General features: G+C 44.1%; 1 protein-coding gene across 4 annotated transcripts in view; it reads left to right on the forward strand.

Moving 5' to 3' along the window:
* The window catches only part of MAP6 (microtubule associated protein 6), a 41,883-nt gene extending 24,172 nt beyond the window's left edge, over window positions 1-17,711 (forward strand). Inside the window, exons 3-4 of one of the 4 annotated variants that reach the window (XR_014958182.1) lie at window positions 6,907-7,176; window positions 7,391-8,747. Coding sequence is in view for 3 of the 4 variants with exons in the window: in XM_021532424.3 (XP_021388099.2) it covers window positions 1,005-1,201; window positions 13,686-13,776 (288 nt within the window). In the remaining variant the exon portion in view is untranslated. Of the gene's footprint in view, window positions 1-1,004; window positions 5,097-6,906; window positions 8,748-13,685 lie in introns of those variants that run through there. The other 3 variants (XM_021532424.3, XM_085590605.1, XM_085590544.1) reach the window with 3 other exon arrangements.
* The last annotated feature ends 55 nt before the right edge of the window (window positions 17,712-17,766 follow it).

The following is a 17,766-nucleotide window of genomic DNA, read 5'->3' on the forward strand; positions in this document are numbered from 1 at the left end:
CAGCTTGAGGCACTTTGGAGACAGTAGTGCCCTACGTCAAGTGAGGGTAGGGCCGAGATGAAGAAGTTTTTCTTGTAATTTCCTATATGATTATCCAGGCAGCTTTTTCTTCCTCCCTCCAAAACTTTAGGAGCCCCACATTACATTTTACTCTGGGAGCCAGACATCTGCCATTAATTCAGAGCATTACACAGATTTTGAGAGCATGAACTTCTGGCTTTGATCAGATTGAGAACATGTGTTGAGAAGGTCCTGAGCTGAAATGTTTTCCAGCCTTGTTTTCTAGGACCAGTAGATCTGCATATTAAGGAGTCAGTCTGTGAAGTTTTAAATGGAAGACCTTAAGTTGTTCCCTAAGTTGATGAGTGCTTAGATCTGTGAGGACTGAGAGGGGTTGTAGAGCAAGCATGTAGGAGATGAAGACTTCTGTTCTCCCTTAATTTTTGTAACTGTACTTCCATTTTGGGGGTGTAGAAACAAGATGTTGTGGAATTTTGTCACATGTTCTGCACCTCAGACATCCCAAGCTAATTTTCCTCCATTTTGGGGATCTTTAAGGACAAACAAACAGAGGAACCCTCTCCTACAAGAAAGATGGAGACTTATAGCAGCCTCTTTGTCCTGAGCATCATTTCTCTGCTTCCAGGGAGAGACAGTCCTCTATGGTTTGCAAAACCCCTTCTGAAGTCAGAGAAAGATGCAGAAATTGATAAAATTACTGATAATATTCCCTCTCCTATTCACCCTATCTCTATCCTGATCTGGATACAATAGGCTCTGCTGGCTCCAGGGGCACTGACTTTAGGGCATCCTGAAAGGATGCAACTCAGCATAAGCTCAGCTGGTTCCCTGCCTTTGTGGCAGGGCAGAAATGAGCAGATAAGTTACATTTGTGCTGTTTCAGATCTGAATCCTGTTTTCCACTTGTCCTTGTGTGTCTCTTTCTCTCTTTCTCTCTCTCTCTCTCTATCTCTGTGTTGTTTTGCCTGTCGCCCTCCATGCAGGTGGAAAAGCCTAGCATAAAGCCTTCCAAACCAAAAAAGACCACAACAAGCCATAAACCCCTGAAAAAGGCCAAAGACAAGCAGATTGCATCTGGCCGGGCTGCCAAGAAAAAGAGCGCCGAGACCTCCAACACTGCAAAGCCAGAGGATAAGGAGAAAAGTAAAGAGATGAACAATAAACTGGCTGAGGCAAAAGAGTAAATGTCACTGCACTTTCCTTTCTTTCTCATTTTTTTCCTTTTCTTTCTTTCTTCCTTCCTTTTTTCTTTTTTTTTTTTTTCCCTTTGATTAAATAAAGGCCACAAAATTAATTAGAGGCTTCTAATCTGCTTTTTGTTCTGATTGTATTAGAAGCTTTTCTGTTTTATTTCCAAGGAGGATTAGGAAATCCTTGTTTCTGAGGTCAGGTTCTTCTGCTTTGCCTGCACAACACGGCTCTGCACAGAGTGAAGGATGTGAGAATGCATAAGCAGGGTCCTAGGAGATGAAGGTGATGGACCAACAGTGATTGCATCCAACAGCTTGTCCCTTTCCTTGGGCTTGGTTCTTCAGTGCTTTGACAGCATGGAAGTGCCCAGTGACCCATGGAGGGGCTGTGCTCTCATCCCATGAGGCCTTTTTGGGTTGGCCATTGTTGTGCCATCTCCCACTGGTGTCAACAGGTGAAGGGGTTTGGAGGCAGAGAGGATCAGGTTCACTCATGTCTCCATGGATATGCTGTAAATACACCAAAATCAATGGTGTGGCCAAGAATGATTTTCCCTTTTGACACTGGTGGGAATTCTGCTCCAAGAAGCAATGAGAAAGGAGATCCCATGGAAGTAAAGGGCCAAATGCTTCCCAGGGGTAGCTGGGAGTACATCTAGCTGCATCAAGGCAACTTCATTCATCAATATCACTTGAAGTCCTTGATTTAAAAAAAAAATGGTGAGGGAAGGTGCAGTGAGCAGTGAAGACTTTCCAATCACATGGCAGGTTAGACTAGGTGATCAGCAGGTTGTTCTTCCCTATTGTTTCCCCTAAGTTATGGATCTTACTAATTATTCCTGTTTTGTTTTTAATCTTAATCTGCTTTCTTCACTTCTGGGATGCCAATAGGCAGAGCTAGGTTTCAAAAAGTGGTTTAGTTTGCAGGCGTGACCTTCCAAGGGGTAGAAAGAAATGTGTCACCAAGGTTGGCTAGAGCTGTCAGCCCCCATTGTGTCTTTTCTTCCAGCTGTTTATGTTCATGTTGGCTCATGAGCATCTCAAGAGGGCCATAAAAAAGGTTTCTGGAATCCCTAGACTCCCTCCAGAGAAGATCTCAGGGTTTCAGTCATATTTACTGTGCTCTTACACTAGGAAATCCCCAGGACCAGTTTGGATGCCCTAAACACAGGAGGACCATTTGTCAGTGAGTATGGACTGGCCCAAAAGAATGGCAGTGCATGCCACAGAATCTGGGTCACTGGATCAGTGGGAGAGTTCTGGTCCCAGTCCAAATTTATGTGCCTAACTTCTGGACTGGGTCCTAAATACATAAGGGTTAATTTTCATCCCACCATATGGAGCTGTTAGACTCTCCCATAGCAGAGTAGCTGCAAGTTAAGATGCAGGGTTCTTGTTCATTATTTTTGCAGCTCCAAATTTTCTCTCCTAATATGAAGTCCAGCTTGAAACTTCCAGTGGACGACTGGGAAGCATGAAGACAGAGATGGGAAGCAGAGTGGGGAGGTGGTGTGTTGCTGTAGAGGTAGTGGAATAAGGAAAGTCTTATTGCTAGGGGTATTTTAGAGATGTGAAGCTATCTAGCAGAAAAAGGGATGAGTTGGGAGGGCGAGGAATCCCTTTTTGGGGTTTCATCTCATTAGAATTGGTCTTTTGGAAACATAAGTGAGTGGTGGGCTACGAGGTTGAGTGAAAGTTTCCAATGAGGAGGAAAGCTCTGTGATATACAGATAGTGACATTTGCTGGCCTTAGTAATGAATAAATGCCAAGTTCAGTGTATCATGTGGTGTGTCCTGTTTGCCTCGCGCTAGCGGCTGAAACCTTTGAGTATCCGTAAATGTAGTGTTCTGAATTCAGTGGTGTAATTCCAAGCTTAGCTGTGTTAGAACTGTGTGCTATGAGCTAGTCAGGTTGTGTATGTGGAAAATATATATTCATATATAGAAATATATATATATATTTAAACCTCTGCTGTTTAGGAGGAAACCAGGGAAAATCCTCCAGGAAGTAAAACTGTGGAAATCTTTGTGAATGTAGTGTTTCTTTCAGTTTTTTTGGGTTATTATTTTTTTTTTTATGTGCATGCCTCATGGAGATGCTGACCTGTCCATACTGATCATTGCTTTTCTGAGTGCTCAGAAGCCCCTGCAGCACTGCTCAGCTCTGTGTCCAGAGCAGCTTGGCAACAGGCTTGTGTTGAGCTCGCGGGGAGGCATGCTGCTCACAGCTCTTCCAACCTGTCACATGAGGGACAACTGGCCAGAGAAGAGCAGCTCCCAAGATTTGGTGTGATTCCTTGGCTTTTAAGGTGCTTCATGTATCCTCACACTCCTCAGTAATGTCCTTTCTTACAGGATGTAGCATAAGCTGTGAAGATGATATATCACAGCAGGCAGAACACATCAGGAAGGCACTAGACAGTTCAAATAGCTCAACACAACAATCTTACATCAGGACAGACCATGCAAAACAATGCTTCCTATTATTTTTCAGCCCTAAGTTTCACATTTAAAGATACACCACACTTGCCACTGTTTCACCTGGAATTCAATGAGAATTTAGCCCTTGGCTTCAAGGTGAACAGAATTTTACCCAAGGAACATCAGTAAGATGCTCAGACCACCTAATGCAAGCATCTCCATGGCTCTGAATGAACTGCTGATTATCTGACTTGGGTGGTTTCTCCTTAATGAAGAGCATCTATCAGTGTTTGAAACATACACAGTAAGTGGTCAAAATAAAACTTTCTGTTTCCATAATACATAAAATCTTTTGCTGTCAGGGAGCTTGGAACTAGAGGGTCCCTTCCAACCCAAGCCATTCCATAGGCTCACTACAAAGCTAAGTATGAAGTTTTAGCCAGTAGTTTTAATTCCCTCCATAGTGAAGGAACTTTTCAGGGGCCATTGAGTTGCCTGTTTTTGACACCTGTCTCTGGGTGGGATGAATGGTCTTTGAAAGGTTTTCTTTGCATAAAAAGCCTGGGAGACCGGTAAGGCCTGGATACTTTCCTCTCACATCAACTAAAAATAGGAATAGAAATCCTGGCTTGTGTTCCATGTGCACCACATCTGCAGCAGGCATCCTAGCATACACACATCCAAGCACATAGTCTGGCACTGCAGTGAATACCAGGAACTGCAGCAGAGGCAAGCTTCAGGGTGAAATCCTGTATTTCTGTACCTTCCACAGACTCTATGCCCATCCAGCCACTCAGGTTTATCAGAAAGGAGACCAAATCTCTGCCATTTCCAATTCACTTTGGGCTCTGAATTTGTCAATTCCCCTGGGAAACAGTGCTCTGCTGTTCTGTGTTTCCAGCTATCACAGTGCTGATTCTGTTCCACTGCTGATTTGTAATATATTTTACTTTTCTTGTAAAAAGGAAAAAAAAAAAAAAAGAAATGTTTTGCTTTTTTCCCTTGAAAGTTCCTGTGCTATTGCTTGCTTTTGCATTTTCACTGTATTGTACTGTTACTCCTTTCTGCAAAATGGTGCTAATTGCTGACTGAGCTCCTTTTTCTGACTGCTTTGCACACGAATCACCTGCTTCTTCATTTGCAGCACAGCCGGTGCCAAAACCTGGTGCCCATGCATTCCATAAACTCTTGCCTCTTGGAGGCAGATAGGAAGTGTCTAATTATTATTTTGTGGCCTGGGTTTGGTTGCATATCACAAATTGTCTCTTGTAAACAACGTTAAGCACACCTCCTTGTGGTGCTTTTTCATTGTTGATAATCTGATTAAAGTCTCACGTACACACACACAAACACACACTCTCTCTCACATTAATGTACCACCAATTGATTGTGATGTGCTTGTGATCTTTGCTTGCTCAAAGGGTTCTTTTTCCAATGATAAATAAATGCTGAAGACAAATACCACCTCCTTGATCTTGTTTTCTCAATCAGAAGCCACAGTTAAGTGAACCAAAATAAGGTTTTGTCCAACCAAAATAAGGCTTGTGCTGCTCAGAGCTGCCACTTTCATGCCTACTGTAGGGACAGCTGGCCTGGCACAGTCTAAACTCCCTTTAGGTGGCTGCTAATCTCAGACCAGTCTGGCATAAGCTATAAGTGTTTGCAAATGCAAAGATGGAGTCAGTGAAGTCATGTGGATAGCACAAGTTTTATTTTATTTTCTATATAAAACATCTTTGAGTAGAGGGTCTGTGCATTGCCTTGCTCATGTCCACTCTTGTCCTCGCTCAGGGAGCAGAGACAAAATCCCATCAGGAGCTGGAGGGAGGGTAGATGATGTGTATTTACCAATGTTAATTACACTTTTTTCAACTGCCTACAGCTTTTATTTTCTCCCTAAACCAAACGTGGAAAACTTGGTCTACTGGAAGATATCTCCTCCCATGGTTGGGGGTTTGGAACTAGATGGTCTTTAAGGTCCCTTGCAATCCAAACCATTCCATGATTCCATGAGTTTGAAACCTCTCCTCCACCTTCTCCTCCTCTCTGTTGACATCCATGGGCCACCGAACCTTTTGTACCTTCCTGTTGCTAAGGGTGTTATTTCACATCCCTGCCTTATTTACAAGTCACTTTCTGAATTTATTCCATTTGTGACCACATGCTAGTAAGAGTGCTGCTTTCCAATATCCTCTGTATCACCCTGCCTTCCCTTCTCCCTTCTCCACCAGTTTCATCCATTCATGAATCACACCTGCCTATAGGGTTTTTGGAGTGTTTCAGCTGGGCTGTAGGTTGCAGGATTTACCATTTCACTCTGTACAGCTGCTAGTGGAGAAAATGCTCATTTCTAAAGGATTGGTTATTACTGGGGCATTTCTGTGACAATCCATGATGGGCAACAAAGTGCTTCTCCCATGACACAAAGGTACGGTCTTTTCCATGCTGCATCAAGGACACTTCATGCTGCAGTCTCCATGGGTAATTCATCTCCTCCCTGCAGCTGCCCTAAGTGAATGCTGGAAAACACCTTTGCTGTCCTGTTGGTCTCTGAACTCGCTCAGCCTTGCAAAGCCCAAATGCAGAAAGGGGCACAGGATGCATTTCAAGGGAAGAGTAGGACCCATCCCTGGTCTTCAACCATCATTATCTGAACCCACTGGTAATGACTGACTCCTTAACCTTCACCAAATAGCTGGTGACTGGCACTGCCCACATCTTTCCAAGGGCTGTGCTGGAGGGCTTCACTGAAAATGAAGTGCTTTGTCTTACAAGAGCATTTAGTGTGGAGATGTTGAGGCACTGGCTGGAGGATAAACAGTCTTATTTGTCAGTGTTGGTGTCTGGGTGAAGGGAACAATAAATTGAATTTTGAAAGTCAAGCCTCCGTCTCAAATACCTAATAACAGAGTGTTTCAGAAGTCTTTTCCAACCTAAATAATTCTGTGATCTGAGAGTGATCAGAGGCTTTGCAGAGTTGTCACTTTGACTGCCATGAGCAGTCTCATGAGGAGTTGCCTCCCTCCAATTTTACTGAGCTGCTTTTGACTACATTGTGTCCACTCATCTAGGATCCTTGTGCATGGGTGGATGAAGTTGTTTTTCCTTGACACTCTCCATCCTTCCACTCCAGCTTGGGCACAGAACTGAGGTCCCTTTGAAAACCTCTGTTATAATTTTTACATCCCTGACTGGTAAAAGGATGTTTCATCAGCTGACATACCAGCCGTTCTACAAATGCAGCCTCTTGTGTCATGATATTCTTTTGATTTAGGGTTGATTTAGAGATGTGCCAGTGCAGGAGAGAAAGAGACTTTTTAAGAAGATGCTTCTGACATAGCTTGTACCTCCCAACATCCAAGGAATAACAACCAACAGTGACATCAGATCAAGAAGAGGAGCCATACAGGAAGGAGAAATTCCCTAGTATAAACATGATGATACGGATGTGCTCAACTCTAAGAACAGTATCTTTTCCACATTTGGAAAATATTGTGGTGTTCAGACATGGGCTTCTGCTCTGCCTTGTTTCAACAGTGTCATGGTAAGTTTGATTCATTTGAGGAATTGGCACCTCACTTCCATTTGCCCTTATTTACCTGAGGTTTCTGGGTCGGGAGCAATTCCACTAATGCCACTGGGTCAACTTCCAAGCTCAGGGGTGTGTGATGAGGGGTAACACAGCTCTGTGTACTTCAGGACTGGTGGTCTGTCACAAACTCTGAATTGCTTGTAAAGACTCTTAATTTCTGTTGCAGAGTCCCTTGGAAACAACTTCCTAATCCTGACTGCCATAGTGGAAGACATGTGAGGCAAGACTAAAACAAAATCCTACTAGTGGATTGAATGGATGGAAGGCATCTTTATGCTTTCTAAAATGCCAGCTCGTGCTTCAGGGGAAGGAAGGCTACTCCATGGAAGCCAACGACAAGGACCAGCCACCAGAAAAATGATGGATGGTGGTGGCAGATCTCAGTGATATGTGAGAGCCCTGACTGCTTTCAATGTGTTTCAATGTGAGAGATGGGAAGGGGAAAGCATTTCTGAACCCTCCTTGTTGTCCTCTGCCCACCCCAACCATGCATGTTGTGGCATGCGACAACCCCAAGTCCCTGAACAGAGCTGGAGAAACTGGTGTGTCCTGTCTAGCTATGGAGAACTGGGTCACAGCAAAGAGTGAGGAGCACCCTGCATGGCACATGGTGGACGGAATCTCACTGCATGATGGGTGGCAGATGGGTCTGTTCTTGTCAGCTAACAACACCCATAAGCACTCCATGGTCGCAGTACCAGATGGTCAAGGCAGGGAAATCCTGAGAGCAGCCCCTGGCCATTGGACTGACCTGCTCCTTGGACTGGTTCAGGATTTAGTACCCAAGTGCAGACAAGTTCAGCTGAGGCCACCTTGCTTGGACTCAAGAGATTTGCCCAGAGAAGCTGTGGCTGCCCCATCCCTGGAAGTGTTCAAGGCGAGTGTTGTGCTGAAGCTGGAGAAACCTGGTCTAGTGGAAGGTGTCCCCATCCATGGCAAGGCGGTTGGAACAAGAGGATCTTGTTCCAACCAAGATCTTCAAGATCCTTCCCACCCAAATAATTATGTAATCCTGTGATTTATCAGCAGGGACACAACCCCCCAGTGTACCCTGAATTTAATGAAACATAATTCTTTGGAGCTGCATGACAGTGAATGTCTTTTCCCCTCTTGCCCCTGCTCTCTTGCCTATCCCCAAGGTTCATTGCTGATCAGAGATCTCTCCCTATTGGCTCCTTCCCTTATAGTCTGTAATGCTCTCACCTTCCCATATTAACCCCATTTGCCCACCACGCCATTCCTTCTTGCCTTCAGAATAATTTTCCCTCCATCCTCTCTGCCAGCTTTTGTGTGTCTGTCCCACAGCTGCTTCTCCAAACCTTTTCTTTCTTCCACCTCTCCCCCTGCATCCACATCACCCCACATACCCAGCTCCATGAAGGACCTTCTCCTTCCCATCCCCTCTCAGATACTGTCTCATCTCCTGTCTCTCTTGGACTGTAAACCTTTTTTTTTTTTTTTGCCTGTACTGTGTGATTTCATTCACAGCTTGAATAAATGATACCTCACCTACCAACTGTCTCTTCTCTCTCTCTCCTTTCTTGGTGTGACTTCACTTGGTGTGTCTGCAAGTGCCTTGTTTGTCTGTCCTGGTGGCCAGTCAAGCAGTCGGTCTTGCTTCTGCAGATCTGTCTTTTAGGGTGACACCGCTCATGCTTTTGTCCTCTGGTACCTTTGTTTCTTTTCTTTTACAGCCACAGGGACGAGCTTTGTTGTAAGTGTAGGAGCCTGGCACATTCAGAGCTGCAGGATCTTCTGTCCCTTGCCATTCTGGTGCATCTCATAAAGAGGTTGGCCTTTCTCCAGCTCCCTGCAGAGATGCCCTGTGCTGCCAGGTGGCTCAACAAAGGCAGCAGCTGAGGAGAATGAAGGAGAAATCTTGTAAGGCCAGAGCAGAAGCAGCTGATGCTAAAGGAACAACATTCCCCTGTAACAGGAGGCAGTGGGCAGAGATGTGTCAGTGGAAATCCAAGCAGATATATCTGTCAGGGGAATATATACCTGCCAGAGGAATATATCTGCCATCTAAGCAAAAGCTGGCTTAGCATGTTTCAGAGATGGATGCCCAGGAGGCTTCTTGTGGCTGAGAAGGTGCCCTGGACATCTGCTTCCTTCATCCCAGGTGAGGACTAAATCTGTCCGTGGTCCCTTCTACATGTGAGTACATCAAGGACTCGGTTGTCACTCAGTCTCAGATGTCTCCTTGCTGCCTCCTTGTCCTCATTTGTTGCCTCAAAGTGCTAGTTTGGTTGGTGCTGGCTGGAGCTGTTGGTGCACATGGAGATGGTACTTCTTCCCAGGTGCTCCTTACAAACATGGAAAGTTGCAGGAGCAGCTCAGTTCTTCTATCCTTACAGTGACCCTGACTGCCTGTGGTGTGACATCAGCCTGTCAGAAAGCAAAGGAGACTCCTGGTCATGCTGAGTGAGCTCAGAGCATGGTCACCAGTCTGGCTTCATGGGTCATCTGCAGGAGTCAGCTCTGAGGGCCTAAAGAGAGGCAGAACTGAAGCAGTTTGGTGGACATGGATGGGAGAGGGATCAAGCAGTGCTCAGTCTCCTCTTTCAGTGCCTGTTCCTGTCCTGTCCAGCCTGCAAGAGCAGGCAGAAGAGATGGAATGTGTGGGGAGCTCAAATCCTCAGTCATAAGCCTGGAAATGCCATCTAGGACAAATAAGACTTGCAGCTGGGTTGTGCCTGACATCTCCAGGCTGAAGGAATTTTGATGTAGGTTCTGGAAAGAAGCATTGGGAAAGAGAATCAATCCCTTGATGTAGGTGATAATTGTGCATCCTTTCCTATGTGCCACCATGACTTACTTCCACCTGCCTTGCTTCCACAGTGCTGCTGCCTCCTCCTCCAAGCTGTAGATTCCACCAGTCAAAAAGCACTGAAAAAAAATCTCAGCTGACTAGTATTTAGGACATGATTCCTCCATGCTGCTCAGGTCCTTATCTCATTTGAGGCTATGCAGAAGTCTTCTAACATCTACATTTCTGCTCCCAGAGCTCTGTAGGAGCTTGCCTGTCTGCTGCTTTGGTTTGAACTCTGAAGGGCTGAGTTCCTTGTTGCTCATCCCACACCTACATCAGGCCAGATTTCACAACCAGGCATTTTCTTTTTCAGAACTTGCTGGCCCCAAACAGATGCACGTTTCCAGGTCTCACACCTTTGCAAGGACAGCAATCTCTCTGGTTGCTGTGGTATAGAACAAGGCTAAAATTCTCCAATTCCCTGATACAATTCACAGTGTTATATCTACTGCTTGGTTTTCCAAAGAATGCAACTGAGATCAGTTATTAAGTACTACATTAAAACCATTCTTCAGTACAAAAAAAAAAAAAAAAAAAAGTTTGTATTTTTGTTGCTGTTTTGTAAAGACAGCAAGCTTCAGTGCACAAAGGGCAACACAGCAGTCAGAAGACAGAAGTGACTTGTCATAACCTTCACATAATCTAACTGGGTATTGCATTTGCCCAAAAATCAATGAGTTTCTATCTTTTGAGAAAAATTAACCTGCCAGTGCCATCCTGGATTAGGGCACTAACCAAAAGGTGGTTCCTCCACAGACAAGAGCTGTCTCCTCACCTGAATTCTCTTGGAAAGAAAGAACAGATTTCTCATGTTTTTTTTCTTTAAAATGTTCCTTCAGCACCAAAGTTCTGTGCCTGAGGCTGTTTGCTGTTTATGAGCCACTGATTCAGGTAGAGGATTCCTGCTGCTTCTATTTCTCTTAAAAGCAACTTTTAATTTTCTGTGTGCCTATACAGATTCATAACAGCTCCCAAATAGCTAAATTGCTTTAAGTCAAAGTAATTTTACAGAAGACAATACAACTCATCAGCTCATTTTGATATGAGGCCACCAAAACATCAGGATGTGAATTCATAGAGGAACAGGGATGAGATGTGAGCAGGTTCTCCACATCTCTGAGGAACAGGATAATATTGCTGGAGCTGTCAGAGGCAAGTTGAGACCCCAAGTCACAGAATCCCAGCTCCATGGGGTTACACCAGGACCAACAAAGAGGAAGTGGCACTATGTGTGCTCATGGTGGCCCATGAACACCCCTAGTTATTTCCAGACACCTTGTGCTGACTCTGGGAAACAAACCCCTGCTGAATTTTATACTCTTTCTGCACCTCTCTCAGACATAACAAGAGGAGAAGTCTGTCACCTCTAATTAATCTCTTCCACATTTCTCACCTTCTCATATGACAATTTGCCATCAGCAGCCCTCATGAGGGCAAAAAACTCCAACTCTTTCCTTGCTTGGTTTAAAGATCATGTATAAATGTTACTGCATGTGTGTTGGGAATTGTTATATTTCAGGATCAGGCTGTCCTTTCAACTCTCCTATTTGCACACTGCCAGCTCACTCTTCCTAAGGCTGGTAACTAGAGCTGGACCTTGCTGTGCAGCCCTGCAGGGAACAGCCATGGTTGTTCTCAGCTGTGCATGCTCTGTTGTTTCTGAATGCTAACTCCGGGGGAGAAAATAACCTAATTACCTACCACTCACACTCCCTCCACTTTAAAACAGGTTTGGATGGACAATCACACAATTGTCTATATTCATGTAAACAAAGGGGAAGCCAGGGGGTGAGATATCTTTCTCCTCCTCAGCCCTGAAATCCATGGCTGAAGGATGCACACAGTCATGGGGAAAGAGCCAGTAGATTAAAAGGAAGAACACACACTGCAGGCAGCAGCTTTCTGACTGTCTCAACAGGGAGGGACCACCCTGGTGCTGCTGAGATGGAGGAATTCCCCTGGTGATTCTAGCAAGGGCTCAGGAAAATGGTGGTAGATTGAAAACAGTTCATGTTGCTTCAGGGAGAGATAATTTTTTTTTACTTTGAAAGCTCTCCTCTGAAATGCAGGGTAGCAGCAAGAGCAGGGTTGGATTCCAAGGAAGAGGGGGAATGGCTCTGGTGTTGACCTGCCTAGATCAGGTTGAACCTGGATCATCATGTACACACTGGCACTGAGATCATGCCCCATGGTTCCTGCATCCTCCATCACCAAATGAGGTGTGAATATGTGCTTGGTATCTGCAGTAGTTACTGATGGCCTTCAAACTGCAAGTTTGGCACCAGCTGGGCACCATTTCCACTGGCAAGGATGTGCAGGCATCTCCAGCGTTCTCCAGAAACCAGGCAATGGCTCCTGTCCTAGCAGATGTCTGTGCATCAGCAGTATGGACCTGATCTACCCTGACAATGGGGCATCCTTCCCAAGAGAAGCTGCTCTGCATTTTCCCCCTAATCCTTTGATTTATGGTGCTGGGCTTGCCTCATTCCCATAGGAACTACTGCACTGAAGGAACTCAGCAGATTTCCTACCCACCACTGCCAACAGTTTCTGGCAGCAAATGTCTCTTCGTAGTGAGCAAAAAGGGCAAGGTGAAGGTGAGTATTTGACAGAGGGGTGTCCTGCCAGGGCTCTTCACATGGTCCTACCCCACAAGCCTCTCACACAGAAATTATTTTTGTCATGTCTGGGTTGGGCTGATTTCATAGACCAAGAAAATGGTAACCAGCCACTCCATGGTGTCAGCCTCTCCTTCCCTCCTCTAACCTGGAAGCATTCCCTGCACAAAAATGATGCAAGACTGGGGGACAAATGGGGATCTCCACAGTCCCTTGATGCAACCACCATGTAAAACTGCCCATTTTAAATCTTAGTAGGTTTCTTGTACATCATCAACTGCTTTTGGCCTTTCTGCACCCTCACAAACCCATTCTCATCCATCCATGCCTCTCCTCATCCCCTGAGATCCTCCTCCTCTTTCCTAATGAAGACTGATTCCCTTGTTCCCTACAAGTATTTCTTTTCCCATCCCTCCCTCTGTGGTTTCTCAAGACCCAATATTCCTTCCAACACATGTCCACAGCTTCTACTGGCACCATCTACCCTAACTCCAGGGTGCCTTTGTGAGGGTATTGAAGAGAAAAGGGGTGCTCTCAATTTTGGGTTAGTATATTTTAGCTGGGCCTACTTTCCTTTGGTTGTTTCAACAGGTTCCAGGTGCTTCCTGAGTGGCACAAGAGCTTAGCTCCACTATGAGAGGGTTTTTACCACCCATCATGAGGGAAACAAACTGCTTCTTTGTGAGACAATTTTACAGCAAGCTGTTTGTTTGATGCATGTTATAATCAATTGGCAAGTATTTTTTGTAGCTGATGGTGGACGTGATCCTGGTCACAGTTAAACCAAGGGCTGGTCAAAAAGTCCAGCCCAAGCCTTCACAGGTTTTGTGGCATCCATGAGTTTTGGACCACTTCCTTGCAGAGCAGGACCACTTACCAGCCAGCTCAAGGACATGCCAAATGTGTGGTTGCTTGGGGACCACTCTGCAGGGCCATTGGTCAAAAGTCCACCTCAGGGGTGGCATTTTGTTCTCATGGGCCAGCTGGTTGCTCTTATAGCTTTGCAATGATGCTCTTTCTTCTGCTTCCAGGACTCCTGAAAAAAACAGTGGTGCTACAGACCAAGAACCAAGTACCTTAAGTGAAGGACAAATTCACATGAAGTCAGGAACCTTCGTCTGAGCATCAAGCTGGAGGCAAATGTATAGTTTGCATGAAATGTGTATTGTGTGGCTGGCATAAAATAAAGCTGATTATGAGAGCTGAATGACAACTTCTGTTGTCTCTCAAGCACTTTGAAGTTATTGTATGATGCAGTTAGCGTGTCTGTGCCTGGATTTATGTATAGTAAAGTTACAGAAAAAAATGGGTCCAATTCTCCCTTTATTCACAGATGGGAAGCAACACTGGTTTTAAAGGTCTCTCTATTTTTTGTAGGCAACAGAGACATAGATTCATATCCATAGCTTGTGGAAGGATCACGCTGCATATCACACCGGCTTATGCCAGAATCCGAGTTGATAGAAGCAACAACTCTCTTCAAAGATCCTTGGAAGGTTTAATGCACTATAAATTCCTAACCACTGTCAGGAACTTGTGTTTGGCTATTGCCAGGTGAGACACACCTTGTACAACATCCAGCAGATCCCCTTGTCACTGTGCTGTAGTCACGAATATTTCAGACCTTCTTCTGAAGCTCTTAATATTCATCTGATTGCCAATTTGGGTATCACTTAAAGCAAATAACAGAATTATTTGGGTTGGAAGGGACTTTATTAGATCATCCAGTTCCACTCCCCTGCCATGAGGAAGGACATATTCCACTATACCAGGTTTCTCCAAGCCCCATCCAACTTGGCCTTTAACACTTCCAGGAATGAGGCAGCCACAGCTTCTCTGGGCAACCTGCAGGGTCTTGCCACCCTCACAGGGAAGAATTTCTTCCTGATCTAACCTAAATTTCTCTTTCAGTCTGAACCCTTGTCCTGTCACTAAATTTCTTGATGCAGAGTTCATCTCTGTCTTCCTTGTAGGCTCTTTCTGATACTGGAAGACATTCTGACGCATCCAGGTGAGGTCTTAAGTTTTAGCTTTCATATTTTTCAGATTCGGTGCTGCCTAGGTGTGCATCATATTAAGTGTTGGTAAGCTCTCTTCACTGAGTAGGGAGACAAAACAATTCCTTTGCTAGCTTGGGACCAAGGACAACCGTTACAAATCTCAGGCCCAAGAGCATATACAATGGTAGACTGAAGAGAGAAAACAAGGGTAGGACTTCATAATCTGGAGGTGTAACTGGACAATTAAACCAAATATGCAAATGGACCAGAACTTACAGAAGTGAGAGACCTCATGACTGATCATCCATTTCTGTGACCATTTTGGTTTCATCTTCGGTGTAGCTCTGGCCAGGCTCTTGTACTGCCCAAGGTGTATCCATTAAGGGCTTTTAATAAATATCTACTTTATTCTTTAACTCAGTCTAGCCTCTGCTCTAGGTCAGCCTTCTCAAGGCATCAAGGCAACCTTCTGCTTTCCAGGCTGAACAGCACCAACTTTCTCAGCCTGTCTTCTTCAGGGAGGTATTCTAGAGTCCTTATCAAATGCTGGGCAAGACATCAAGCTAGCAAATTAGTATTTCTTCTCAGCTTATTTTCTAAATAATGTTTTACTGAAAAATTGTGAGGTTGTTCACAATTGGAAATGTAGGAAAAAATCAGTAAACTCATAGTTGTTCTTTATGTTCATATTTTCTGTGTGAAGTGCTGTATGTTCATAAGATTTGACTTGGGTGACCTTGGAGGTCTTTTCCAACCTTTTTGATCCCTATAGGATGCATGCAGCACCCTGATGGGAGATGCAATCCAGTTCTAGAGCCTGTGCTATACAGATGGCATGGAGTCCCCAGACTATAATTCCAGCAATACAGTGCTCAGCACACTGCAATGAACATTTCTAGGTTTAGGCTGAAGGGTTCTAACACTTAGAGGTTTACTTTCCTAAAGTGGTAACTTCAGGCAAAAGGTTACTCTTCCTTCACAAATTAGTTATGCAAAGCAGGTGTTTTGCATAAACACTTCACTAGAGGTGCCGTGGAGCATGGCAGCTCCACAGCCCCCCAAATCCAGAGGGTTTGGCTTACTGGGTCCAGTTCATAAGAAAATTGCATTTGGGATGGAGAAGTCATTCACTTATTTCAAAGTGAAAATGCAATTCCATTATGTACTTCCTCCTGCTCCTTCTCATCCTCCTTGTCCTCCTCCTACTTCTCATTCTCCTCCTCATTCTCCTAATGTTCTCATTGTGGGGAGTTCTCTTTGGTAGCAGGAAGGCTGGAAAGAACCTCCTTGTTAAAGGGATAAAATACAAAGGAATATTTGTCACTCCTGTGGTTTTACAACCTGCTGTAGATCAAGTTGTAGATAGATCAGGCCTTTAGACCAGCTATGCCTTAGGTTCAGATTTTTGGCAGCAGCTTTACTCAGACAACCTGCACCTAAAAAGCTCAGGCTTGCAAGTTCTCAGGAATGACCAATCAGGTCTGTTATAAAATGAGGTACTGAATGAATAGATAGGAGATTAACAGAAAAAAAGACCTTAAACAGAGTAACTTACTACACAGGTTAAAACAAAGAACTACTAACACAGTTCCATAAAACAGTGCACAACACAAATGTGCCTATATTATAGCTAGGAAATAAATAGTATAGATTAGGACTCAATGTAATTTGTACCAATTAATGATGAGCTAATCACGCATAGAGTCCTTTCACTCAGCCTGTGGAAGAGTAACCAAAAAGTGTGGTCCTGACTTTCCAGGGAATGTGCAGAAGACTTCTGCTTTGTGAAAGTTTTTGTGTAGCTTTTACAGCTTGTAAAGTGAAGTGTCAGTCAGTCAGAAATTCAAGCTTATCTTCCTTCAGTCTCACTCTCGGGCAAGCTGTTTATTGTCAGCTGGGAATGCCACCTCAATGGCACAAGCAATAACTCACTACCAGACAGATGTCCAGCTTGAGTTATCTCAGCAAATAGCAAATTCATGTGAGTGGGGAGATGCCCTGAGATATCCTACCAGCTGATAGGCAGAACAGATAAGCCTCCTCTGAGGAGTTACTCTGACAAGAGTAACTAATACTAACTAATATTCACTGCAAAGGGATGGAGATTACATGCCTATGAATAATTGCACTGTGTGCCTTAGTCAGCAGCTCAAGGATCATTATTACATATGATTAAGTAATTAAATATTCTTATAATTACCATGATTCCACAATTATTAGAGAGGAGACCAGTCCAAAGGTTGAGTTCCAGATGTTGGTTGCCTGCAGGAGGTTTTGCTCTCGTTCCCTGGAGCTGTTGGTGTCCAGTTAGCCAAAGATCTTATCTATACACAGTTATGGGTAGTAACCCAGATATCCATGGTGGAAAACCTGAGAAAAAGAAGCTTGTTCTTCCATCAGTATCTGATTTTTGAGAGTGGCTTGGAGAGGCAGAAAATCCAATCCAAACAGAGGACAGACATTTTGTCTGCCTCTTCAGTTCCCTGAAGGTGAGAGCAGGAACAAGCAGCTTTCATTTACCAGTGGGAAATGCAGGGAAAAGTGTTTGAAGTAATAAGGTGAAATTTGCCAGAGGTAGGTTTTGAAGCAGTACAGTTGATTTAAATGCTGACCTAAATCAAGGTGATAGTAAACGGGTTTTAAAATCATGGGGATTTGGGGAGTTAGAAGGAAAATTAAGCTTAGTCGGCCCTGAAAAAAATACCCTGGGAAAGTATAGGTCTTATACTTGCTAGAACTGCACCTGTGTAACCAGTACATGATAAATTATATAATTGTTAGATGCAATGATTGTTTAGTAATTAAATATAATTACTGTTTAATTGTAAGAATAATCATGAGAAACTGTGGTCATGGGCTTAAGAAAGATCATGAGAGATTCATGCTTGAATAAAGTCAATGTATACAATAGGACAATATAAGTTTAATAATTAATATGTAAGTTACATAACGATAGAACAGAAAATACGTTCAGCTCAAAAGACATGTCAGAGTCAGATTTGGGTCTGTACCCCTGATTCCCAGAGCTCTCAATAAAAGCACCTGCAGATAATCATATCCTGTGATTATGTGTGTTCCTGAATGCTGACAAAGGCAGAAGAAAACATTGTGT

The sequence above is a fragment of the Lonchura striata genome, chromosome 1 (assembly GCF_050655825.1).
Source record: "Lonchura striata isolate lonStrDom1 chromosome 1, ASM5065582v1, whole genome shotgun sequence".
In the NCBI taxonomy this organism is placed as follows: domain Eukaryota; kingdom Metazoa; phylum Chordata; class Aves; order Passeriformes; family Estrildidae; genus Lonchura; species Lonchura striata.